This window comes from Danio rerio, chromosome 9, assembly GCF_052040795.2.
Source record: "Danio rerio strain M-AB ecotype USA chromosome 9, GRCz13ab, whole genome shotgun sequence".
In the NCBI taxonomy this organism is placed as follows: domain Eukaryota; kingdom Metazoa; phylum Chordata; class Actinopteri; order Cypriniformes; family Danionidae; genus Danio; species Danio rerio.
This window is the reverse complement of record NC_141029.1, coordinates 30,869,782-30,897,500: the sequence shown is the minus strand read 5'-3', so window position 1 is coordinate 30,897,500 and position 27,719 is coordinate 30,869,782. Positions and strand designations below refer to the sequence as shown.

The following is a 27,719-nucleotide window of genomic DNA, read 5'->3' as shown; positions in this document are numbered from 1 at the left end:
CAAAATATTTTTATGCAAGCTAGTACATTTACAAAAACTGCAGTTTTTAAAAATTTATATTTACATAAAAGGGCTTATTGATTACACTGATTATTGATTATTAAGCTGAAATGCATCATGTATGTCCAAACCCTAAATCCAGCGTTAATTTGTTAACCTGACTTAATCTCATTTTTTTAATTTTTTTTTAAATTCATTCATTAATTTTCTTTTTAGCTTAATGCCTTTATTAATCAGGGGTCTCCAAAGCGGAATGAACCGCCAACTCATCCAGCATATGTTTTACTATGCGAATGCCCTTCCAGCCGCAACTAAACAATGGGAAACACCCATACACACTCTTTCACACAAATACACTACGGCTAATTTAGCTTATTCAATTCAACTTTATAGCGCTTGTCTTTGGACTTGTGGGGGAAACCAGAGCACCCGGAGGAAACCCACATGAACACTGGGAGAACATGCAAACTCCACATAGAAATGCCAACTGAACCAGCCAAGGCTCGAACCAGTGACCTTGCTGTGAGGTGATCGTGCTACCCATTTTCATATATATTTTTTTTTTGAACTTTCGAAGAAAGGTTAATATCTATAAAAATCTGTTAACTATTATTTTATTTAACCTCAAAGCCCAGTACATCCAGGGAGACTAAGAATTTCAAATAGTCTCGGTAATATTTTCCATAGCTGTATATAACGGCGACGCGGTGGCTTAGTGGTTAGATCTGTCATCTCACAGCAAGATGGCAGCTGGTACGAGTCCTGTGTGGAGTTTGCGTGTTCTCCCCGTGTTCGCCTGAGTTTCCTCCGAATTCTCTGGTTTTCCCCACAGTCCAAAGACATGCACTATAGGTGAATTGAATAAACTTAATTGGCTGTAGCGTGTATGGATGTTTCCCAGTACCAGGATGCAGCTGGAGGGGCATCCACTGTGCTGGTGGTTCATTCCGCTTTGGCGACCCCTGATGAATAAAGGGACTAAGCTGAAGGAAAATGAATGAGTGAATAGCTGTATATAAATATACATTTTATGTACAATGCTCTGTAGTACAAATTATTGATTTTTTTTTAATAAAAGTAAGATTTTAAAACCCTATTTGGACATTATTTAAATTAGAGATGCCCAAAGTAGGGCCTGCAGGCCAAAGTTGGCCCATTTTAACCTTTGATTTGGCCCACCATCCCATCTGAGAGAAGAGTGATGGAGAGGGATGGGGTTAATGACCATAACACAGAGATCATCATTTCTAATTTGACGTAAACTTGTTTGTTTGTTTTGTAGAATTACTGTTTGTTTTAAAGCTACAAAAAAGCAAACTGAAATTAATTGTTTCAATTAAATGTTGTAAATGAATCAGACTTTTTAAAACATGTTACTCAAATGATAGAGTGATACTATGAAGAGGACATCAGCAAGCAAATCAAGGCAAAAACTAGTGTAACTCTGTTATAAATTAGATGTTGTTCTTACTGTAATAAGTTCATTATAAAATGTAAAAAAAAATACTGTATTTGTCATTAAAAGCAGTGTTTTCTAGTCTTTTTTTAATATCATTAAATAAATTAGTAAATTACCCATGACAACTATATTTACCTTCAGCCCACTAGTCTTAGTCAAGTTTGGTTTTTGGTTCTTAGTAAGAGAGTTTGGGCACTCCTGGTTTAAAGGTATCATGAGATCAGTGTTATGGATTGAACTAAACTAGTGTATTGAAACACATTCATGATAAATAATTTCTTCTTTCTTCTGAAGGTTTTCCTCAACAGTGAGAGCAAAGATGTCTTCGCGCTTTCTGAAGATCTCTGTATTCATTCAGAAGTATCGGACACCGCTGCTCCTCATCGGCTGTGGAGGCGTCTTCTCGGCTAACATCTTCTATCACATTTTCCCAGATCACACGTACAAAAAAGTGTACCAGGCCTGGCACAAAGGAGAACCCGCAAGCCTGTCTGAGAAGCTCCAGAACATCTTTCAGGAGGTGCTAAAAGATTCTTCAATCAGCACCTCTGGAAACTTCAGCGCGTTTGCGGCTTTTGGCTTTCATCCGGTGGGAGCAGGTGTCCCATGGCTTCCCTCTGGAGCACAAATCGGTATCCCAGCAAACTTCAACAGCAGCACCGCTGACCTAGAAGGCATCACTAACCGTACAATTCTCATTAATGGCAAAGAGCTGGAGTGGGACAGCGACTCTGGTGTAGCTCTCAAAAACTCACTGGTGTTCTCTCTGGAAGCACAAAAGTTTGCCATTGCCAGAGAAGTGGCCCGACTGGGGTCTGGAGGACCCATCTTGCACGCTGCAGTGGCTCCGGTATGTTTGGCTGGGGCTTGTGTCTATAGCGTGGCCCTCAAACAGATCTTCAGGTTCCAGGCCGGCTCCATAATCTTCAGAGGTGTTGTTAATCTGCTTTCTCTGGGTTTAGGAGTCATGACGTATGTTCTAGCTGCTGATTCTGTGAGCCAGTGGTTGGACTACCGCTCAGATCGTCGGGCTGCGGGTCTGTCTAGGGATTACGCAAAGGGTGGTTTAGAGTTTTATGAGAAGATCTTGACGCGGAACAAGACGCTGCGCTCTCTGATGGGCCAGAAAGGGGAAGAGATGTACGCCCCCAGCGGAAACCTGTTTCCTGCACACCTGCTGCAACTCAGACATGCTACTTACACATCTAGACGAGACAGGATTTTAAATCTACTGAAAAATGAGAATGTATGAACCACTTAAATGTATTCAAATCCAAATTCATGATACTGTATGCACAGTGTTTTTGAAATAGTAATACAATACACACCACTGGATTCCATTGTTCTCATGCTTATGAATAAACAGCTAAGAACCTATTTCTAAGATGGTCTAGTCTAGGGCTGTACAATATATTGTTTTAGCATCGACATCGCAATGTGTGCATCCACAATAGTCACATTGCAGAATATGCAATGTTAAGTTGTGACTAGAGTTGATTACAATCAGTGCAGAGTTTAGTTATAATGAAGAAAAAGTTTATCAGCTGCTTGCGTTTTAAAGAGATTGTTGACCCAAAAATTAAACATTATCACTATTTTTATTTCACCCTTCACTTGTTTCCTACGTTTATGAGTATCTTTTCTATGTTGAACACAAAGAGACGCTATTTTCAACTCATAAATGTTTGAAAAAAGTAAAGGGTGAGTATATAGTCAGTAAATTTTCATTTTTGGGTGAACTATCTCTTTAAGGCTTGTGACTTTATGGACATTTCAATATTTCAGTATAAAACATCCGGCCCGCAGAAATGATAATGTTTGTAACTTTAATATAGATTACATTATATACAATAAATACTATGTAGTGTTTATTATTCAATATCTGAACCCGAATACTGTTAGCATTCTGACTCTCTAAAAATTTTAAATTCTCGTTTATCTTTACTATATTGTCTTTATGCTTGTAAGGTATTTGTTATATATTATTTGAGATTTAGTCCACTACAAAATCACTCTAAAGTCACTCTAAAAATAAGAATTCTTTCCTAAAAAAGCTGTATTCACATCACAATGTATATTGCAGAAATACAAAATATCGAAATGTTATATTTTTCAAATATCGTGCAGCCCTATTCTAGTCTACATTAGCAAAGAATTTTCTTGCTAATATTTTATTTATTCTGAGACTAAGAGTATATTAATCTGACATAGCCTGTAAACCCAACGTTTATTTAACATGGTCAGTAAGTTCATACTGCTAATAAAATAATATTGATAATAATAATTAGTGCTTGGCAAAGCTCAATCACTTCAAAAATAAAAGTTTATTTTCACATATGATTTGTGTGTATTATATATAAGTAACAAAAACAACTATGCAAAACTTTTGTGTATAGATATTTAAAATGTTTCAAATAAATATATTTTATTTACATTATATACATATACATATTTGTATCTAAATGTAAATAAAATATACTTTAAAATAAGCGTGTATTTAAATATATAATAAAAATACAATGTGCACGCATAAATATTGTCTAAACAAACTTTTATTTTGAATGCGATTAATCTTTAAAGATTTAAATCTAGCACTAATAATAATGGTGCCGTTTCGGTTGCTAAACTATCTCACAAACTACTATACATCACTTCATGAGCTGTTTAGCACTTTAACACAGAAAAAAAACGTCAGCTACATGCTGAAACTATAGAGCATCATTGCAAATGACTTACAATTTATCTTTTTTTTTTAGCTAAATATGTTGTCAAACGTGTTTTAATTCAGTTCGATTACATTTTAAAAGATTGATCAAAGTTACAATAAAAATTTGGGGACTCCGTAGAGTTAAATTGTCCAGCAAAGTTATGTGAGAGGTTTACATAGGACATTTTCGTTTTATGTCATCATGTAGTATATTCATTTATTAGTCCCTTTATTAATCTGGGGTTGCCACAGTGAAATGAACTGCCAACTTATCCAGCATATGTTTTACGCAGCGGATCCTCTTCCAGCTGTAACCCATCACTGTGAAACTGACCCAGAGGCTCGAACCAGCGACCTTCTTGCTGTGAGGCAACAGCACTACCTACTGCACCACCGCGTCGCCTCATTAGTATAATTAAAATGCATTTATTTTGTCTGTGTTTCACATCTAAGGTCCTGGAACGTAGTAAAACGACAATATCGTGGTCGCATTTTACTACGTGACGCTTTCTGATGAAACACCTACGTAACCACAAAAAGTCTCAGTGCGAGCCAAAGGATGGATGCCAGAAAGATGTTTGAGAGGCAATCTTGCTGAAGCACACTTTGGGTGTGGACTTTTCCCAGGCTTCACATAGTGCATCATCACTCATTTTATAATGACATTAATAGTAGGTTTTACTTTTTTGCGTATGGTAGTCCTCTCATGGTTCTCTGAACGCTGTTTTACTGTAAGCTTTTCCCTCCAGATTAAAGATTTTATCTCGAGAATATTTGAAGAGTTTAGATGCACAAAACTCTAAATGCCGTCTGAAATGTTCTTCTAAAATGAGCATTTTTATCTGAAAAATGGCAAATCTACAGCTCTGACAGACAGTAAAACATTTTCTTGTAAAATAGGTGTTTTTATCCACATATTGCCTGCGTAGGGTATAACTATATGCATAGTTTGTGTGTAAGCGGATACAATCAACCAGTTTTATTGTTACTTTTAAAACTGTCTGGGTTAAACATAACTGTACATCAATCGAAAATTGTAGCGTAGTAAAAATAACTAACTAATGAAGTAGACCTGGGGTGTCCAAACACGGTCCTGGAGGGCGTCCTGCAAAGTTTAGTTCCAACCTCAATTACACACCTGGGCTAGCTAATTAACCTCTTGCTAGACTTTCTAGAAACATCCTTGCAGGTGTTTTGTTGAGGCAAGTTGGAGCTAAAATCTGCAGGACACCGGCCCTCCAGAACCGAGTTTGGACACCCCTGAGATAGACAAATGTTTATGAATGTAAATCCATTCAAGAAATATGAACATTGTTTGGCCACACGATGTCACTGTTGTCTATATTAATTAACTATTTAACTCTAACAGTATTCAGCTACAGAAATTCAATAATCACAATGTAAAAAATGCCTTTCTTTGTCTCACTTCAAGTACAAAAATCTAAAAAATTATTAGAAATAAAAAAATTGTGTTTTTTTTTCTTCTTTATAAGAAATAAGTCAAAATTAAGACAGAAATTAAAACAAGCTAAATTATTTACCAATGGAGTGGGTAACATAGTCTTATTTTCACTTTAAAGTGTTCATATTTGTACTGCAAACAAGACAAAAATTCTATGTTTTTTTCCCCATTAATCATATAAATAATTAAATGCAATTAATCTTTGTTACACCTCCAAACATATTTTTGTGTGATCAAATCACTTACATTTCCTATGAAATACTCAATCACATGCATTAAGAATACATGCAAAAAATACATTTTCACTCTATGATTAAACTCTTTAAAAAGGGACTCTAAATGTCTTACTAAATGTCTTACTCTAAATGACTCCTGAACAACTATGATTCAGACTCAACAGTGCACATTTTGTTGAGATAAATAAACACACACTCCAAAATAAATAATGCATAAAAATGCATTTAAACATTGTAATTATTATAATGAGGATACTATATTACATAAATATGATTAAATTAGATTTAAATAAATAAATTACTCAAAATAATTTCGATGTATTATCTAACAAGTAAAAATTGCAACAAATACAAATTTGATTAAACTGGATAATAAAAATGTGCCTGAAAAAATTGTGATTTTGTTGTAAATAAATGTAAAAAAAAAAAAAAATACTGTGCCATGATAAGTAGAAACGTACATTAATGCAACTTAAAAAATTCTTTTGTTCAACTAAGTTTTAAACACATATTTTCAAAGGATAAATGTGTGCATTTTTTCAAAGCAAGGTCTTTACAACAGACTACACAGGGTGCGAATTACAGGGGGTCTTTCTCCCTGAAGGACATCAAAACAAAATGTATACCCTTTAAATAGTTAAGCATTAGCTTGCTCTAATCTATATCTTACAGTTTTTCTCTGTGGCTTTGGTGCATTTCTCACAACACTGTTTACATTTGCACAACAGTTAATGCATTTTTCAAAACAATTAGTCATTTGTGCAAATCATAGTAGCAGTTTCTCATTCCTTCCAACAAATTGAAAATGCTTTTGGACATACATCAATGGCTTTCATACAACTCGCTGCTGTTTCGTAATATCATCATTTGCTTATGTCAGTTTTTCAAAATTAACTAAACTTGTGAATGCTGAATAGTCATTCCATATAAAATTAACAGTCCTCATTTCATCACTTGAGTCATTACATACAAAAATGTTGAATAGTTTTCCAAATCTGTCAAGCTAATTTTCTACAAAATCTTTAATATTTTTTTCCTGAAAATGTCTTCTAAATTGAACAATTTGATGAATGATTTACAGACCTGTGTATGTTGTAGGTTCAGTTCCGATATGTACTGCAATATTGTTTACAGTTGTGCACAGCTTTACACAAAGGAAGTTTATGTTTGTTGTAAATAAGGGTGTATTTATTATTTTGCACAATGCTGTGAATAAATTAGAATTGCAAAGAACATTAGCAGTAAAAATGTGAAACATACATATTCAGTGTCTTGTACTTAAATACCTCAGTAAATGCAGTAATGTGTAACTTTACTGTAGTTTTCAAATGGCTGTATATACTATATAATGCTGTCTTGAGCATTTTCAGGACGTGTCACCAAAATCTGACTGTTTGCATTGAAAAAATTGAACAGAGTCATAATGAAAGGATGACAAAGCCATCTTGTTCATAAACAATGGTGTCAGGACTTTTTATCTTGATGACACTGACACTTTCATTGACATGAATACTTGCGTTTGAGGAATGAGCTATCTATTTTGAGCAAGTAACACGCTTTTGCAGTTTATCAACTAGGTTTTGCAGTTTGTACTAATTGTTTTGAGAAACAAAACATGACTAAAAAAACTAAATATTATCAATAATTAAATAATAGATTACTTATATACATAGCCTATAATATATATATAATATAGTATTTTATTAATTTAGCCATTTTATCACACCCCTAAAATGGTTCATTCCATTGTGGATGCATGCTGGTGGCAGAAATCTTTATTCAGTTGTTTGACACTGGCAAATCTGCAGCTCAGACAGTTTTTACAAAACACTTTTTTGCTAAATAGGTGTTTTTTTATCCACGTGTAGCCTAAGTATGGTAAAACTAGAACCATATTTTGTATTTTATTATACACTTGCTCGCATGGGGATAAAATAATCATTAAGTGCAGTCTGTCATGATCATCCATTGACTGGTGCAAGAATGCAAACCTGTCACCGTTTGTTTAATATCACAAATATCATTGAGAACCACTCAAAACACTAAAATCTTAACAACAAGAATGATTCATAAATAATCAGATGTAATTGAATTAAACATTTACATTTGGTTCACTGAAGCATATTGCACAAACATCACCAAAGTATTTAACCCCCGATCGTCAATGTATAATTCGCAGCCTGACTACATACATGCATTTAAAAAATGGATTGGGGTCACTCGCACCAGGATTATCCTCCAATGTGATCTTTCAACGTAAATGCCCCGTGTCCAGCTTGTAAGTCCACCCCCGACCGCTGGTGGTGCTATGGAGAGACGTCGCGCCATATTACAATGTAACACTCAGCACTGCTGCTGCTGCTTCTCCGGCTACAATGTAACTGCATCGCGAACGGAGACACAGCTGAAAAAAGTCACCGATCAGATGAGTCGACCTCCGGAGAGGGAAATGCGTTTTTTTATTCTCCCGCAAGATCCCTTCTGCCGCCATAGTGGCCCGCTGACCGGATTGTAGTGTGTCGTCGCTGTGTGTCTGTCCGGGATCGAGTTTATGTGGATTATTGGACGCGGAGGCCCGTGGAGTTGAGTGAGTGAGTGAGTGAGTGAGTGTGTGTTGGGCTGGAGCGGGTCAGTATGAGGCTTCTGCTGCTGCTCTGAGCGGCTCTCCGCTCCTCTGCCTCGGCTTTCTTTACAAATAACATTCACTGAGAAAACTGGACACCCCTGGAGCTGTTTATGACGGTAAGAAAGGACATGCCACTTTGCTGAGGCTTTGGAATTACTGTAACTATCAAAATGTTGTCTCCTCTCCTGTGTTTATCTACTTAAACGCACATTTCAAGTAATAATTTAGTCAGGAAAAGAATCACTTCATGGAGAGTCATACCTTCGCTTTTCTTTCTTTTTTTATCTAATACTTGAAGATTGTGTTGAAACTGCTTTTTCTGTAGCTTCAAACATTACAGTAAGTGTTTTGTTGACGCTTGTGGTGGGTTTAGCCAACACAACAGTGCTTTGAAGAGCGATAAACGCGGTCGCTTTTCATTTCGAGATGACTGTCTTCCGTTAAGATGCAAACTCTGAAGTCGATCTCTGGTGGACACATTTAGTGGTTTGGAAGTCAACGACGTGTTTTGTGGTCAAACAGAGGTAACGTTACTGTATTTGCGTTGATGGTGTACATGTCTGTGATGTCATCGGTTTTTGACAGGGTTGATCACGTTGTCACATGTGACTATCATTGCAACGTCATGAGCAGGTGAAAACCAGTTGTTCAGAATTCTTCATGCAGGCGATGGGTGTGTGTGTGTGTTGATAGTTGTGCTTGTGAGGGCCAAATCAATTGTAATGAAATTAGGCATGTATATAAATACCTTGGATCTAAATATCAGGGTTTCACGGTATTGAGATTAACGTTACTGCTCTAAAATATGTTCGTTTGAAATGTTTAGGTGACCCCCCCCTTCCTCCCTTTAAACACAATATATTTTATTTTGAGAAACATTTATAATATTTTGGAGCAGTAAACATGTCAGGCTAAATAATTCAAATGAATCATTGACTTCTGCTGTCTGCATTGTTTTCAAAAACACAGATTTCTTTAAAATTTAAAACACCATCATTGGATATATTTTCTGCTGGATATACTGTTGTCCTAAAACCTTAAAAATGTAAATAAATAAAAAAAACTTACATGTACTATTGACCTTATTCTTCAATGCGGAAGTGCGCTTGTTTTTTTGCTATTGTTTTAGAGCTTCTGATTCAGAAATAACTGGGAATAATAAAGGGCAGGAAACAGCAAACTACTTGCTCTACAAACAAGTGTTTGCATGACTATACACAGACAAAGCAGAATAATATAACAAGAAAATATCAGTTTGCAACATCAAGCAGCGCAGCGAGCTGTTTTTAACATCTAAAAATTAACGGAAGTGAATGAGACCAGATATCTCATGCCAAAAAGATTCAAATGGCTGCGCCCACTTGTACGCAAAAGAAAAAGGTGATTAGGAACGGTGGCAGAAAATGTTGGCGGTTTTAAAACCTTGACCTTTACAAACGGCAGTACCTTAAAAAACAGTTAACGTCTCATGCCCAAATAAAATATCATGAAAATTGACTGGAGACAAGTCCTCCCGAGAGTGCAGAAATACTCTTAGTATTTTTGTGATGGTTATTTTTAGGGCTAGGCTAGATTTAGTGTCTGTAAGCTATATAATTAACTGGAAATAAAACTATTGGAAGTCTTTGGAGTGTCCTCAGTGATATGAAAAACGATCATGAGGAGTGTATATGAGAGATTTTACAATAAATCTAACTTACAGACAGGGTGCAAATTACGGGGGGATCAAACTTTTGATTTGAACCATATTATATTGAAAGTTTGTCATTTGTATGCATTTTTATTGATTCCTGTAATTGTGTGAGCATTTTAAAGCATTCAGGCACAAACAATTTTATGTTTTATAAGTAATAAAGCTTATTTTTATTGGTTTATTTAAATGATGAAGAGCTAATACTTGGTATTTTACATTTAATCATTCAATTAATTTACCTGAATACTGTTAGACTCCCCAGAAAACCACACATTGTCACTTCATCTTTGCTTCTATGTGTTTATTTATGACTGTAGTTTGTTTATTATATGTATGTAATAAATAATATAAATATACCAATTTATATATAATAATATATAGACTTATACATGATTCACCCCCCTACAAAATCATCCCGATCAATCTAAATGAATGACCTTCCAAAATCATTTGTTGAAATTGTATTCATATCGCAATATAAATCGCAGTAAAAAAATTGTAATGCAAGATTTTTTCAATATCATGCAGCCCTCTTCCAGTCTTCAGTGTTATTGGGATTTTAAAGTCAATTTAATTACATCATTTCAATTTAATGCATTATTTCTACTTAGATAGAAAATTTTGCTGATGCCATATGCAAAGAAAAAAAAATGAATAAATGACCACATTTAATAACATTTGTTTCAGTTTTAAAACACAAATTAAGATAAATTTTAGAAATCCGAGAGCTCTTTCATCCTCTGTATAGACAAAAAAGTCCCAAAATGTTTAAAGTCAAGAAAAGGAACCAAAAACATTTTCAAAACATCCAGTATGACTTCAGGTGATTTTACTGTAATCATGAATCATACTAATATTGAACCACTCAATTCACATGGAAACTTTTGACAATGTTTTTGGTTCCTGTTCGGAAGCATTGCTGTCTATCGGGGTTAGAGAACTCTCAGATTTAATCTAAAATATATTCATTTAAGTTGCAAAGATGAACAAAAGTCTTATGGGATTTTAACGACATCAGGGTGAGGGTTTAATTACAAAATTTTCATTTTTGGGTCAACTTTCCCTTTATAGTGATTCTATTTTTCTGAGATCTGAGTTTGCAGTCGTGTCCTGCTGATTGGGTTTTCTGCAGGTTGAGTTGATTTCAGCCTGTCAGCTGTTAGGGCTGCGAGGGCTGCAGCGAGGGGCCCTGGCAGGCGTTTCTGTACACCTGAGCCAAGGCCACGCTGAGCTGAATTGGGGGGCTTTGAAGAGGGGGTAACAGGAGGCAGGTGTTCAGACAGTTGGAACTGGCAGCACCTGCCCATCTCAGTATGGCACACCACATTGCCTGACTGAGCACATTGCGGTGCAATTTCTGACCTCCTGACTACAACCCATGGCCAAGTTAAGCACCTCATTATGGAGATGTTTCATGGCACCATGTACTCCCTCAGACTGAGCTATTATTTTGTTTTAAGTAGATTTCCTGTTGTATTATTCTTCACTGACTTCCACCTGAGAGTTTCCTCTGTGTGTTTGTGTAATTGGTATTGTAAAAAAAAAAAAAATTTCAATCTTAAGTGTTTAACAAAGAACCATTTCTTTTGAATTGACCTTAAATCTCTTACACTCATTGATAACAGTTGACTTCTGTTTAGAAGTTTCTATATACAAGCTGCACTGAAGAAAAACTAGATGGGCATTTTATAGGTTTGAGAAATTTGATGAATAAACAAAAATAGTAACTTTTCAACAATTGAGTGTGTTAGTGTTTGCATTTTGAACAATATTTTATTACACCCATTATAATGCAATATTTGACAATACTGTATGAAAAGTGACATCAGAAGGAAGATTTAGTAAAGCTGCCATGAAAAAACCACAGTTAGAATGCAGCAATGACTAGATTCATTGCTCAGAATAATATTATATTGCTTTTATTTTTTACCAGTGACAAAAAAGCCAAAATTGGATTCCCATTTATTATTTAAAACACTTACAGCAAGCCACACACACAGAAAAGCAAACTAATTTTAACTAATATACATCTCATCAATGAAATTATTAAAATGCATTTATGCGGAAACATGAATTTGATATTTTGATATCCCTTGTTATGGATGGGACATTTATTTGGTGTAAAAGATTAAAACATAAACTCACAGAGAAAGTATGTTCACATTATATAGACCATTTCAATGTGGTCATGTCATTAGCCCATAAACATTTCCTGCTTGTTTTCAAACTATTTCATAACTGTAACAAGAGGCAATTCGGTCATAACTTGATGTAAAACTGCTATCATAACGATATTTATCAAAATGTGGCTCTTTCTGGACTCTTTCTGGAAGGTGTAGAAATTAAAAATGTAAAACAGGAAGTACATTGGGACCATTGTTTTTGTTTACTTCCCTCAAAATGGTAGAAACTGATCTCTTTATATTTTCCAAAACAACTAACCACAGAGTTGTGGGATCAGAAAAATATCAACCTGTAAACACCTTTTTTATAGTTTTATTGTGGAAAATACACATTTGGTACACATTAATAGATGTGACCAAAAATGTATGCGAGTTTATGGTATACAGCATGCTTTGTAGAAATTATGTGAATTAAACTGCACTACCCCAAAAAAACCAATGCTAATCGAAAGGATAAGAGTGGTCTCTCTATAGAACAAAAATGATGGATTTTTTATTTTATTTAACATTTTCGCTTCATTATGGTTTTGATATCTAGGCATGGGCCGGTATAAGATTCTAATGCTAACGGTATGCTAACCTTGGATAAAAATATCACGGTTTACAGTATTATGATAACTGCTCTAAAATATGTTCTTTTTAAATGGGGTAAAAAAACTATTTCCAAAATTCTTTACAGTTAGCATGTCAGGTGAAATAATTCAAATGAAACAATTAACTAGCTTATTTTAACAATTTACAATTACTACCTTCATTACTTCCCTTAGTTTCTAAAAACAACCATTTGCAAGGAAGTGCTCAGAAGTCTTTTTTTTTTTTCTTTCATTCTACTCTCTTGATATATTTGAATCAGTGTTGTTTCCGATTTAGCTAATAATCACCTTGTGCAAATGATTATCTGGGTTGGTATAGTTACTTAGTACAAATCTTAAGGTGAGATTATTGAGAGCTTTGAATGGACCAAGGGTCAAAGTGACTGAAGCTGTGACTAAACAGCTTTTGTTGTTCAACACAGAAACACCCATCAGCTTAAACCAGGCAGTCAGGAATTGGTCATCAGTTCATCAGGCCACTGCACCTTCTGCTGCCAGGTCAAATATATCTCAGATCTGAGTCATAAAGAAACAAGCCTGCAGAACTACAAGCTCGTTTTGACAGGTTTTCTCTGCTTGTTCTTTCCAATAAAAACTTCCTGTCTGAGATTGTGGGAGATGGATGGATGGCTGGCCTCGCTATCACGAATAGAGAGTGTTTTGTCAGCACTGTTGCGGTGACTGTTCATGTGGCACTGCGAAACGGATCCGCAGTCACACATCACATGCGTTCTAGCAGAACTGACAGAAGCAAATCACAGCTGCGTGGAGGCTTCCGTCTGTCGTATTATTAGCAGACGTGTTGCATTCACGAGGGAGGATTCATTCAGTAATTTCCACTTTTCCTCACAAAATAACTTATTCTTGTAAATCCATGACCACATCATAGGTTTTGTTAATTATAAAGCTCAGCGGCGCTTCCTTCTGTTGACACCAAACACGCGCTCAGCAGGAAATGAGAGTGTCACATTTTTGTGGCAAGTACTGGGAAATTAAAGGGATAAGCTATCACCAACTTCCTTTTTACTTGAAGATTTACATCACTGGTCAGTGGAACGGAAATAAAATCTTAGTTTGACACCACTAACACTCCCTGGGTAAGTTCATTTTTTTTTAAGTATTATATTTTCTAATTATTTATTTTTTCACACAGATGTATCTGCCGTTTTAAGTTACAATGAAGGAACTAAAGGTTACAAAAAATGGTTTCAAATAAATATTTTTCTATTGAACTTTTTATTCATCAAAGAATCCTGAAAGACCCAGAAATTCCCAGCTTTAATAAAAATGACTAACAAGACAAATGACAAACCAATGACACATTTCCTTAGGATCCGATCCGCATATTAAAATGATTTCTGAAGAACCTTATGACACTAAAGACTAAAGTGATGGCTGTTTGATGATTCCGCTTTGCCATTAAATATGCCTATTATTTTTTAAATGGATTTTGAAAACGGTGTGAAACCTGTGAAACTATAATGTAGATTTGCAACGAACCATCAACTTGAACTAGACTTCAAAGATAAGATGCTCAAACCAGGACCCGCGGGCCAAAGTTTGCCCATTGTATCCTTTGATTTAGCCCGCCATCCCTCCTGAGAAGAGGGGGAGATTGATTGGGGATGGTTTAGAGATTGTTAATTTACATTTAATGTAATCTTTTATTAGTTCGATTCACCCCAATTAATCGAACTAATATTAAATGTTTTAATTGAAATGCTGTAATTTAGTTTAAAATGTACATACTGTCACCTGATGGATGGAGGACAGTGCAGAGATTTTGGTGAGGGAATCATAGCAAAGGCAGATTCTGCTTGACAAGTGTTTTCTGCATTGAACTTTACTGTTTTAAAAAATGTGATTGTTTATGTTTTCATTGCAAAAAGTTATCATTTAAAAAGTTATACTGCATTAGTTAGTATGATTTAAAGTAATGTTTTCTGTTTATTTTTAAATATTATGAAATAAATTAGGAAGTTATGGCAACTTTAATGTAAAATAGTTTGGTATATCATGGTTTCCGCTACATTTATTCTTCCATGGCGGGGCACCACATCAAAATTCATCCCGCCACGGCTACATTACCGCTTCTTATTAATTCAAAACATTCATTAATTCGTTGTTGTTGTCGTTGTTGTTTTTAATAGCGGGTTATAATCGCACCAAAACGCATTAAATGGTAAGTGAATTATAACAGCGCAAACTTTTCTGTTACCGTTGTAGGGCTGTGCGCTATTTGTTTAACACTTTAAGGTGATGTGCTGACAGACTGACTGACTTACTGACATGTGAGCGATGCGTGAGGCCAGCAAACACAACATAGCTTTCAGTTAAGATGAACACAGTTTCCATAATTATACATTATTTATAGATAAAGGTCTGTGATTCTGCATACAAAAACTTTACCGTTATCTTGCTGGAGTTTATTGCCGTTTCACTTTACTTCAGGATGAATTAATGCTGCTCTGTAGGGCTAATGGAGACATTCAGAAATATTCCTAGCAAATCTAATAAATGTTGGAGACGTATTATTCACCACATAAATGCACTAAATCGCACTTCAGCAGTGTTTATTTGAGAGCGCACAAGAAGATCTGCACTTGAGGTCATGCAAGAAGTTTTGTGCACGAGCAGAGGAAATAGGCACGCAAGCAGAGATTGGCATGCTTGTATTAATGTTACATTAATGTGATCCTGACTTGTAATACTGCGCTCACCACATTTCTCCATTTGTCACTGAAATAACACCATAGGTAGTTAGTAGATTTGTGTAAAAGACCTGCCGCCACAGCTGGAAAAAATCCTAGAGGAAACACTGTATATTTATCTTCGGCCCACAGCTCTTGATGATATTTGTATTTTGACCCTTCATACAAAAACAATTTGTCCACTCCTGCTTTAAAGGATTTAAAATATTATAAAAGATTATTAATACATAATTAATATTGGTGTGATTTTGAAATATATGCAATACATATCTTGCATATCAGTGGAGTTGTTCTTCAGTGTTCAGGCTTTCAGCAATGATATATAATACTTGCATTACTCTCAACTGAACTGAACTGAAGCAGTTTCAATTTACTAGACCTTCATCTGTTAATCTGCTTTGACACAATCTGCATTGTAAAAAGCTCTATAGAAATAAATATGAATTGAATTGAATATAATTATTATTAGTGTGATTAGAATAGGCACGGGCTGGTGTAAGATTCTTTAGGCATGATAACCATGGATGACAATATTACAGTTTCACGGTATTGGGATTACTGCTCTAAAATATGTTCTTTTTAAATGTCTAGATAAAAAACAAACAAAAAAAAATTCCTCCCTTCGAACACAATATACTTAATTTTGAGAAATATTTAAAATGCTTTGTAACAGTAAATATGTCAGGCTAAATAATTCAAATTAAATAATTCTGGTGTCTGGCATCTTTGGAGATCTTTTTTTTGCTGAAGATACTATTGTCCTAAAAAACTTAAAACAAATGTAACAAATGTAAATAAAAAATCTAAGATATACCATAGGAACAGTATAGAAGAAAATGTAGACTGTTTTAAAACCTTGACTTTTTCAAACCATCGTATACCTTGAAAACAGTTACCGTCATATGCCTAGATTATAATGTCTCTGTCTGTTAAAACTGGAGATTCCCTCTACGTTTTATTGGCTCCTCTTCCTGTCTGCATCTAAACTCCCTCAGACAAAAATAGACGTCCTTTTTTTTCCCCTTCATTTTTAATGTACAGCTCATGACATCTCAAAGAGACAATGAGATGTTTTAAGTATTCATGAGCAAAGTTCTTGTGTTTCGACAGAAAGGGGAAGAGTTGTTTGGGAAAATTCCAGCATACAGGATGCATATATTTAGCCTTTTCTGCTTTATTCTTTTAAATTTGAAGAAACCCATTGCTAGGTGGTTGCCAGGGTGTTGCTGTTCACTTATATTTTGGTGTTTTATTGCATTGTGAGTTGTTGTAACTTCTTTAATGAGGTTGCAATAAATTGTGCTTATGTTCTAATTTCCAAATGGGGATTTTGTTGCTATTGATTATTATTTTTCTATACTAATACTAATACTACATTATACTTTATTATACTATACTACACTATACTACACTACACTACACTACACTACACTAATAACACAGGGAGGTGCCCAAACCCCCTACTCCTAATGGTCCACGGTCCTCCAGATTTTAGCCCTAACCCTAAAGGAATACTCCTGTAACAACTAAACTAGATCTCCAGTATTGTTGAGCATTTCACATTCAGGAACACTATTAGCCTCATCTTAGTTTTGAGTCCTTCACCACAATATATCATTTCAGCATCAATGTCATAATGTCTGCAATGGTCACATCGCAGGATATGCAGATATTGGGTTGGGAATATATTTGATCAGCACAACAGTTGGGACTACATGAGATTTGTTTGGTCATTGCAATGTATGACCATAGGAATGAAACTTTATAGTTTACATGTGTTTAAAGGCATTTCAAGAGAGTTTAAAGCATAATTTTACTGAATTAATATAATGAAGACTATAGTGTTATTTTACATTATATTCATTTTTTCATGTATGTACAATACTGTTGTACTCTACAGAAAACAAACCATAAGGCACTGTTAATTAAGCTTTTTTTGCTCTATTGCAGTTATTTTAGCTTGCAGTTTTAATACATGATTCACACCCTTACAAAATCACCCCAATGAATCGAAATAAATGATTTATTTCCAAATTATGCAATTCAAGCTATCTAGTGAAGTTTTATTCATGTCACTCACAATATATATCAAGAAAAAGAAAATATCGCAGTGTCAAATTTTACCTACCATACCTTTTTTTTTAGGAGTCATGTAGCCCTTTACTGAAGAGCTTTGAAGTTCAAGCAGAGAATTTAGGAACATGCATGACTTAAATTGATCTGCAGTGCAATTATTTACTTTCATCCCTGTTTCAACTGCATTATTTAATCAATTCAGTGTTAAATGGCAGTTCAGTTCACTATGACCTTTGTGGTGGAGACTGATTGTAAAGTACATCAGAAAGTTTCAACCCCAGACATTAGATGTTAAAGTTACTTTAAGTGTCAGTTTATCCCAAAATTTTAAAAGAAAATCTGTCATCTTTTACTCACCTTGATGTCATTCCATTCTGACCTAAAGACATTTTTGCTCTGTTTATCGTGGAAGACAGCATGCTGTGTGTGCATAAATATTTGTGAACCTTTTTGGTTCAGTCGCATTAATCTTACAAAGTGGATGTATTTTTAATCTTTTAATAAACATTTCAAAGCATCAGAGTTTTAGCAAAAGTCTTTCAACTGAAAGGCAGACCTCCTGTATATTTGATTTAAAAATAATTTAATTTCTGTTCCAATGATCTACAAACATTATATGGGTCTGGAATGACATGAGGATTCGCATTTTGGTTTTAACCAACTCTTTAAGTATTTGTTTATTGGCCCCTTTTCATATAGTATGTTTTATGTGGTGTTTTACAAATCTGGAACGAGTGGAAACTAATTTTAATTACAGGTCTATGAACTCGAGTGATTACATTTCTCTTTTTTGATGGGGAGGGGATCACTACTTGCAGTTAATGAACTCGGTTGTTAAAATTGCTGAATTCAGAGGAGTCTCATGGCAATGTAATGATGCTGTCACATGTTGCTTAGTAGAACTGCTTTTACTTACCCACTGAACTAGTTTATTTCTTGCAGCTTTACTACTTAGGAAGCCTCTTTGTAAATTTTAAGGGAGCAGCTCTGCAGTTCTGTGTATCTTTTGATGGTTCTTATATTTTTTCCAATGTTGCTGCATTGGGATACTCAAACAAACTTAGTCCACAGTGTTTATCCTTTGGTGAGGAAATGAGTCCTCTAATGGCTTTACTTATAAATGTCTCTGCATGTTAAACTGGAAAATAAAAAAAAGATTAAATACTTGACCTTGAATCCCACTGGACAGACGCTTCATGCTTGGCCACATTATCAGATTAGATTCTGTTCTGAATGAGAGTCTTGCTTGGATGAACATTAGTTGACAAGTACCTGGTTGCTGCTACACAAACGGAGATGGAAATTTTGACATTAAACCATGAACCATTAAACAATTAATTTAAGCGGTGGTTATTTTTGTAATATTTTGTTTATATGGTTAATGTTTCATTTTGTATTTTATATAAATACTAAAAACTAAATAAAAGGTGTAACTAACAGTTATACTTTTAAAATTCCTGTTCAGCTATTTCACATGTTTTTAATTTTTGTTTTGGAGGTCTCCTATAGCTTTACATCCACCTAAAGAGGTAAAACAGTTGATGTTTCCTGTTATATACAGAAATGAAAAGCTTACAAAGAGGATTAGCATATCTAAAATTCAGTTTTGAAGACTTCCCCAGAAATAGACACTGTAATATAAACGGTAATGGTGCATTTGGTTTTGCTGTATCAGTTTAAACCGAGTCCTCATGTCTTCTGTAATGCATGCAGGCCATTCTGCAGACTCAGTTCTTAGAAGAGACAATAACTCCATTTATTGTCGATTTTGATCTTTGAATATTTGCAGACCACTTACAAAACAAAGACTATATTATATATCATGCACATTGATGTTTGAAAATAAATGCATTGTGCGTGTTGATGAGAAAATGAATCAATGGTTCAAATAAAATAATAATAATAATTTAGGTGTGAAAACCTGATATTCATTTTATTAAGATAGGATAGTTCACCCACAAATTAACATTTACTCTGCATTTACACATGTTTGCAGTCATGGGCCCCCAAATGCATGGGCCTTTAGAATTGTCTTAACTCCCCCACCCCCATTGGCACCCCTGCCTGCAAACTCCATCTCTTAGACTTTACAGTGAATGGCTTTAGTCATTTTCATAGCAGACTTTAACCCACTGGAAGTCTTTTATCAACTCTTCAAATTGTACATGGTAGATTAATATTCACCACATGATCACTGATCAGATGTACCATAACTTTAGGTGGTTTCTAAAACAAAGTCTGTCAGTGTCATTTTCATTCTCTTGTATCCAGACCATTACATTTTCGCGGCTGTAGCTTCCTGTCATCTAAAAAAAGGCATTGACTGAGTGATTAACAGCTGATATTAACCCAGTTCAAGAGCAGTGGGCTAATCAGTAGAGCTTGAAGGCGGGGCAAGCATTGCAGGCTTTGTTTACTGCAGCAAGTTGACATGTCAACTGTTTTAAACTATTTCTGAGTGCTGTATTTAGCATTTTTAGGTGCATTCTGCGTGAATGTCTCCTAAATATGCGTATGCGGTGAACATTTTTGCAATGAAAAGTGGTCACATGACAACATACACGTGCACAAATGCTCCCAAATATATTTTGGTGTCACATAGATAAATAATTTTGGGTTCATATGCTAGGCCTATCATAAGGAATTTTTGTTGTGTGATATATTGTCACAGAAATTGTTACGACAAACAATTATTATTGTAATTTTTAGATAATTTTTGCCACTGATTATATAACGATTATATAACAGCATAATAAAGCAAATAGCCATCATTCTTTTGGGTATTCAGATGTTAAAAAGGTTAATGTCCTAATATATATACTATTAAATGTCTATTAGGTATTATACTATTAGGTAAATGTCCAATTATAAACTTTGACAGTGGTGAGGTAAATGTCCTGTAAAATGGCCTTACTATTGTGAATTTGTAAATATATATTACAGCACCAAAAGATCATCGTCAAGTATTACTCAATAAGTCGATATTGTGACAGACCTAGCATATCAACCAAAATTGTTGCAATTTCGAGCCTTGACCATGATAGTTGAATTTTTCATAAATCGTTGTTGTTGTTGTTGTTTTTGTTGTTGTTGTTGTTGTTGTTGTTGCTATAAATAACATTTTAAGCTATTCAGGGCTCGAAATTAACTTTTTTACTTAGTAGCACCGGTGCTCCCAACTTCAAATATTTAGGAGCACCAAAATAAATTTAGGTGCACCAGAAAAAATTTAGGAGCAACCACCAAAAATGATTGAGCACCGCTGCAAATTGCTTTTTAAGGGATTTATTGTATTTTAAAACAACATCAATAGGACTGACAAAAACCAGAAACAACTATCTAACTAATTCTGTGAAGACATTGATATTTGTGTGCAATAATTCCAAAATGATTGTCTAATAATTATAGAATATTAATGATGATGAAAATGACAATAATAGTAAAAATGAATTACATTTCTCATTATGATACTGCCTTGAATGTGCATGAATGTAGGTTATCTGCTATAAAAAGTCTGTTACTTTATGAAAAATAATTGTATAGTTTGCATCAAACAAAAATGAAGCATTGCAGTAAGAAATATTGATTTTGTGCTGCTGTTTTTATATGCATGTCAATTTAATAAATAATATTTCTGCTACAAAACAAACAAAAGATTATATTAAATCATTCAATTCAATAATGAAAGCTCCAAAGCAGTCATCAGTAAATAAATAAAAAATAAAAATAATATACACCTCAAAAAAGAATAGACAAAAGAAAGAAAGTAAAGTCTCACTTCTATCACTCTTTAAAAGATTTGGTTTCAGTTTGTGTCAATTTAAATGTTCAGTCTGAGATGATCTTCATTTTCCTGTGTTAGTGGAAAAGCTGGCGAGTCAGCTGACCCAATTTATGAGCAGGCAGCGCAAGATTCTTGCGATGACCACCGGCGGAATACCACTGTTTGTTATGAGACGCAGTTTCAGTGTAAACTTAGTAAAGGCGAGCTCCTTTGGCGATGATATGTACAGTATTAGATTTGACTTTTAGCGGACATTTGCGCTGAACACGCAGTGAATTCAACGCATGGAGATTCGGGCGCCTTCTCCATGAAGCGCGTACTCGATTGATCTCAGCTGGTGGATCATTATTCACCACGTGACGTGTCATGATCGCTCTCATCTGCACCTCAATTTTAGGTGGGGTTTGCAAACCTGTGTGCTTTAAGTTTTTACTCTTCTGCCGTTTGCATTTCCCGTGGTCATAAAAGCTCCTTCCCTGTCATCTGACAGCGGAATACCTTGAGTGATTGACAGCGGCAGGGAAGAGCGATTCAGCACCTTTTTACAAAAAATCAAAACAGGTCGCACTACAACCATTATCTGCAGTCGCACTAATGCGCCAAAATATATTATGAGGTCGCATAGATTAATTTTCGGGCGCATATGCGACCAAAATGGTCGCAATTTCGAGCTCTGCTATTGTTTCTTGTACTAGTTCAGTGTTTCCCACTCCTGTTCCTATGGAGGCACACCAACGGTAGATATTTTGGATGTCTCCCTTATCTGACCTATTCATTTCAGGTTTTGGAGTCTCTTCCAATGTTCTGATGATTAGATTTAGGTGTGTTTGAACAGGAAGAGGTTGAAAATGTGCACTGTTGGTGTACCTTCAGGAACAGGGTTGGGAAACACTGTACTAGTCTTAATACCTTAACTAGTTTAAGTTAAATTTCCCGAGTTCTTCAAATTCCTAATTCCACACGCAAACAGTTTTTAAAAGCAGAGTGGTTGGAAAAATCTCTCCTTTTCCTTTTTTACATCCTCCAGTCATTGCTTTTGTGGTTGCTGTGCCAAATGTAGCCAGAGGCTGCAAAAATGTCAAGCTCTATCAGAGACTTGTCTGCATGCTGCTTGTAAGATCTGGTTACACACTCCTAGACTGAAGTGTGTGTGTGTGCTCACCTGAATCAGGAGGAACGCCCAAATCCCCTCCCCGCATGTCAGAAAACACACTCGCAGCACATTGCGCTGTTTATGTGGGCTGCCATTGGCCATTCACTGTGGAAGAAAGGTCTGTGTTTGTTCTCCCAAAATGGAATTTAAGCAAACTAACAAAGTCAAATTTAGCAAATGTTTTATCCCTTATTAGCTTATGTAAACTATTCTAAGCTTGCAGTATTTTCCTTTTCTGTCTTTTTGCAGTTCTGTTTAATGTGGCGGTGGTATAACTATATAAATGCATTGTCGCGGTGTCTGTTCAAGAAAGTGTGTGTGTGTTTGTTTTCCAGTGCTACTGTAACCTTAAACTTCTCTAACTTTAGACCGAGGGAGTCCTTTTGCTAGTAGTATTTCTGAATGATGTCTGTGCATAATTGTGGTCGTCCTCCTGCTGTTTCAGTTCTGAACAGAGGTTGACTTGTTGACTGATCTCGATGTGCTGGCCTCATTTAACACTTTCTAATATAGGAGTAACCATTTCTGCATCCACATACTCATGGCAGTGTGTAACTCAGTCACTTTAGTAGGGCTTTTAGAATTGCATTGGGACTGTTTAAAATCCTTAAAAGCACTTTATTGATATTCATTTGATTATCATTTGTTTAAAATAAAGACTTGGGATTTTTTAAAACCCTATCAGCTAGAGGGCATTTTGACTTGGTGTAAAGAAGGCAACGGGGTGATTGACAAAAGTTATGTTATTTAGCAAAATAAGCCAACATTTTGAAGTGCAATGCTCTGCAAACACAGAATCTAAAAGCACACTCTATTCATACTGGCAAAGACAAATCGAAGGCCATTTCTAATTTGCATTTTGGCAGTAAAACCAACTTGGCAGTAAATCTTCAGCGCCTGGTTTCAGATAACAGCAATTATGATACAGACTCAAAAGATGGTGGATGGTTTCATTGATGCAAATCGGAAGTCAAAGAGAATAATTCTGCAATATTGACAGCTGTTTGCATCTATGATTACTAAAAAAAACAACTATTTATAATTATTTTTTTTTACTCCAAACTCATCTTAAACTTTAGTCCCGTATTTAAAATAATATATAAATGTGAGAGATCATTCCATATTTGTGTTTATTAGTCATGGGGAATCAATGAAATCAGTTAAATCTTTTGTGCTGTTTAATTTATTGGCCATGCTTTTTTCTTTTTTTTTTTTGTGGTTTATTTGTATTTTTGTCATGCGAGATTTACTACTGCTCACAGAGCTGGGTCCTCCCTGACAAGATGTGCATGAGAATTGCAGCTTTTGCTGCAATGTGGTCTTAGTTTCATTTTAATTAATAGTGCCGCTCTATTGGCTGTATAGTAACAAGTGTATTTTGCTGAATGATTTCTTTTTAACAAAATAAATGTGAAATAAAATGAAAGCATGGTGACTACATCCATTGTCATCTGATAATGATGTTGGCAAGATTGAATCAGCTGTTCAGTTCACAACTTCAGCCACATCATGTTTGTTTATACTTCATTTTAAATGATTGATGGCCTATAAATCACCATCTTGGTGATATACAATATACGGTATTTTATATACTTACTGCAGTATTAAACATAAAAAAAAACATCTATCACTTTTAATTACAATTACATTAGAAATGTTGAAAGATTCCATAATTATCCTTTATTCTTCTGCATACAATCACTTTATCTTGCTGGAGTTTATTTCACTTTACATCAGGACGCATTAATGCCACTCTATAGGTCTATTGGAGACGTTCATAAATATTTCTAGCAAATCTAATAAATGTTTTAGACATACTTGTTACATAAACGCACTAAATCGCACTTCAGCAGCGTTTATTTGAGAGCACGCAAAATCTGCGCTTGAGCAGCGTATATATGAGGGCTTGCAATAAGTTTTGTGCATGAACAGAGGAAATTGTCTCGCAAGTAAAGAGATTTCCATGTTCGTATAACATAATGCGATCTCGACTTGTAATACTGCGCTCACACTATTTGCCATTGAAATAACACCATAGTTAGTTGGTAGATCTGTGTAAAAGGCCTGCCACCACAGCTGGAAAAAATCCTAGAGGAAACTAGGGATGTCCCGATCTGATATTGATATCTGAAATAGGTCCGATATCAGTCCAAAAAACTATATCAGACTGCGTTAAAAATCTCCAATATAAGCAGTATGATGCGCTCTTAACTCCGTTACAGTTATTCTATGCAGCAGCGTCCAGAGCCAGCATGCAAAGCTCACATGATCACAACACTGCTTGCTAGCAAAGTCCCTTTAATAATTAACATGCTCGTCACACTAAGTTATGGTGTATTATGATAGAAATCTATTGTGACGGTTGCACACGCTGACGCTGTCATCAACGGCACATCTCTGGTTTATTTACTTCACGTCAAGCGATCTTTAAATTGTTTTGTATATGCTGCTAAGCAACGCAAGGCACCAAATGGTGACGTAGCGCACATCGTGAGAGCCTCATTTAAAACGTTTAAGTTACGATTCAGTCATGGCATGTCGTTGTTCATCCAGTGGGATACTCAATTCAACACCAGTGCTTCCCACACATAAGACTTTACCTTAGCGGCCCGGTTCTGTGTGCGTGAAAAACTCCACAGACTCGGATGCTCTGCTGGGTCTGTTCTGACTTTGGTAGTAGCTTTGAGAAGAGTGCGAAGACACGCGGAAAAGAAAAGCCTTTTACTAAATAGACTGATCCAGCTCATTATTTAGGGTGACAATACATCCTCTTTTTCCCCAGACATGTCCTCTTTTTGGGACTTAAAAAATGCATTCAGCCAGGATTTCTAAATCGCCGAACATGTCCCGGATTCTGCTTTCGGTTTCTAAAGCTGACATGTAAAAGGTGTTAAATGCTAAACATTTTTGTTGTCTTAATTGTCTGTTAAATAAGAATAAGAAATCATTTTGTTGCTGAGGGCCATTACAGTTTAAAAGAAAGAAGGGTGTTACTTTCGGGCAGAAACTCGAAACTGGATCAAAAATTCATCAAGAAGCTGTGCTTGAAATTGAAACTTTGGACACTCAACCTTTAGCAGTTGATCAATTATCAATTTTTTTTTTTCCTTATGTTTCTGCTCTCAGCAGTTTCTACCATTTGCTAATAGTAAAAAAAAAACTGAAGTGACCTTTAATTAGTATTTTCTAGGGATGGGAAGATTAATCGATATGTATCGATACGCGGTCATGCGCGTGCACAATGCGAGTGCATCGGTTGAGCAGCAGAGGATGAATGAAATTTTGGAAGCAAATCGAGATGCATCGGTTTTTGCGAGATGCATCGGTTTTTCCGAGATACAACTTATATTTTTAATATAAGTTTAATATTTTTAATTTTTGCTGCCACAGCCATATCACCCTGCAGCCCAAGACCGGTTACTCACTGAAGCTAAGCAGGGCTGAGCCTGGTAAGTACCTGGATGGGAGACCACTAGGGAACACTAGGTTGCTGTTGGAAGTGGTGTTAGTGAGGCCAGCAGGGGGCGCTCAACCCGTGGTCTGTGTGAGTCCTAATGCCCCAGTAAAAGTGAAGGGGACACTATACTGTCAGTGAGCGCCGTCTTTCGGATGAGACGTTAAACCGAGGTCCTGACTCTCTGCGGTCATTAAAAATCCCATGGCACTTCTCGTGAAAGAGCAGGGGTGTAACCCCGGTGTCCTGGCCAAAGTCCCTCTATCGGCCCTTACGATCATGGCCTCCCAATCATCCCCTTCCACCGAATTGGCTCGATCACTGTCTCTCCACTCCACCTATAGCTGGTGTGTGGTGAGCGCATTGGCGCCGTTGTCCTGTGGCTGCCGTCGCATCATCCAAGTGGATGCTGCACACTGGTGGTAGTGTGGAGAGACCCCCCTCATGATTGTGAAGCGCTTTGGGTGTATGGCCATACACAATAAATGCGCTATATAAATACACATTACATTTTACATTACATTACATATATTTTTAATATAGAATGTATTTTTTATTTATTAACAAGTGTTGTCAACCTGTTTTTGGTGCATAATTTAATCGACCTACATAAAGTAAGCCTTAGCAACGGATTTGCAGATGTGTACACTTACACTACAACTCAGTGTATCAGGTGTGCGGATGAAGCTAGTGGTGCGCCCTCAGAAAGCGCGAGAAGCAAAACAAACATTTTGTTCCCCACTGAGTTCTAAATCTAAAGTATGGCAACATTATGGATTTAAGGATGGACGACTTGACAGGACAGATGCAATTTGCAAAATGTGCTGCGCATCTATAAAATACACAGGCAGTACGACTAATCTGATTTCTCACTTGAAGCGGCGCGACGGTGTTGTTGTGAAAGCATCTTCCAATGTTTCTGCATCCCCGGCTTCCTGCACTGCTTCAACTGTAGCTACCAGCTCCAAAAGTGGTGAGAAAAGCATTGCAAGTTTTTTTTTTTCCATGCGCAAAAGTTTTGTGCGCTCTATGCCAATAACGGATGTTATTGCATTGTTCATCTGCAGGGCCGGAGCAAGCTGAACTGCTGCTCTAGGCAGAGGACGATCACGCCGCCCTCAACCCCAATGTGAAAACGAAAGTGACCGGTTATGAAAATGAAGTGACGTGTCGCGGACCTGTATTCTGCCGCCCTATGTGCGCATATAACTGAGGACGCATGGGTGTCGCGGACCTCTATTCTTCTGCCCTATGCGCGGATATAACTGAGGACGCGCGGGTGTCGCGGACCTCTATTCTTCCGCCCTATGCGCGGATATAACTGAGGACGCGTGGGTGTCGCGGACCTCTATTCTGCCACCCTATGCGCGGATATAACTGGGTGTTGCGGACGCCGCCCTCTCTATACTGCCGCCCTAGGCGGTTTTAAACACCTCCTCCTGTAAATTTTTATTTAATTATAATAATAATAATATTAATAATAATAATGATAAAAATAATGGGTGTCACGGTGGCACAGTGGATAGTTTGACCACCTCACAGCAAGAAGATTGCTGGTTTGTTATATTTTTATTAGCCTGTT

General features: G+C 36.0%; 2 protein-coding genes across 3 annotated transcripts in view; both read left to right on the top strand.

Annotated features, from left to right (window-relative positions):
- The window catches only part of tmem177 (transmembrane protein 177), a 5,254-nt gene extending 1,458 nt beyond the window's left edge, over positions 1-3,796 (top strand). The window contains exons 1-2 of one of the 2 annotated variants that reach the window (XM_087266604.1): positions 1-1,345; positions 1,438-3,796. The exon at positions 1-1,345 is cut by the window's left edge and continues 629 nt beyond it. In XM_087266604.1, coding sequence (XP_087122730.1) covers positions 1,779-2,711 — 933 coding nt within the window. In that variant the 5' untranslated portion in view covers positions 1-1,345; positions 1,438-1,778 and the 3' untranslated portion in view covers positions 2,712-3,796. The remainder of the gene's footprint in view (positions 1,346-1,437) is intronic. The other variant, NM_199594.1, reaches the window with a different exon arrangement.
- Positions 3,797-8,236: 4,440 nt separating this feature from the next.
- ptpn4a (protein tyrosine phosphatase non-receptor type 4a) overlaps positions 8,237-27,719 on the top strand; it is an 89,336-nt gene continuing 69,853 nt past the window's right edge. The window contains exon 1 of the mRNA XM_087266145.1: positions 8,237-8,606. The gene's annotated coding sequence lies outside the window, so the exon portion shown is untranslated. The remainder of the gene's footprint in view (positions 8,607-27,719) is intronic.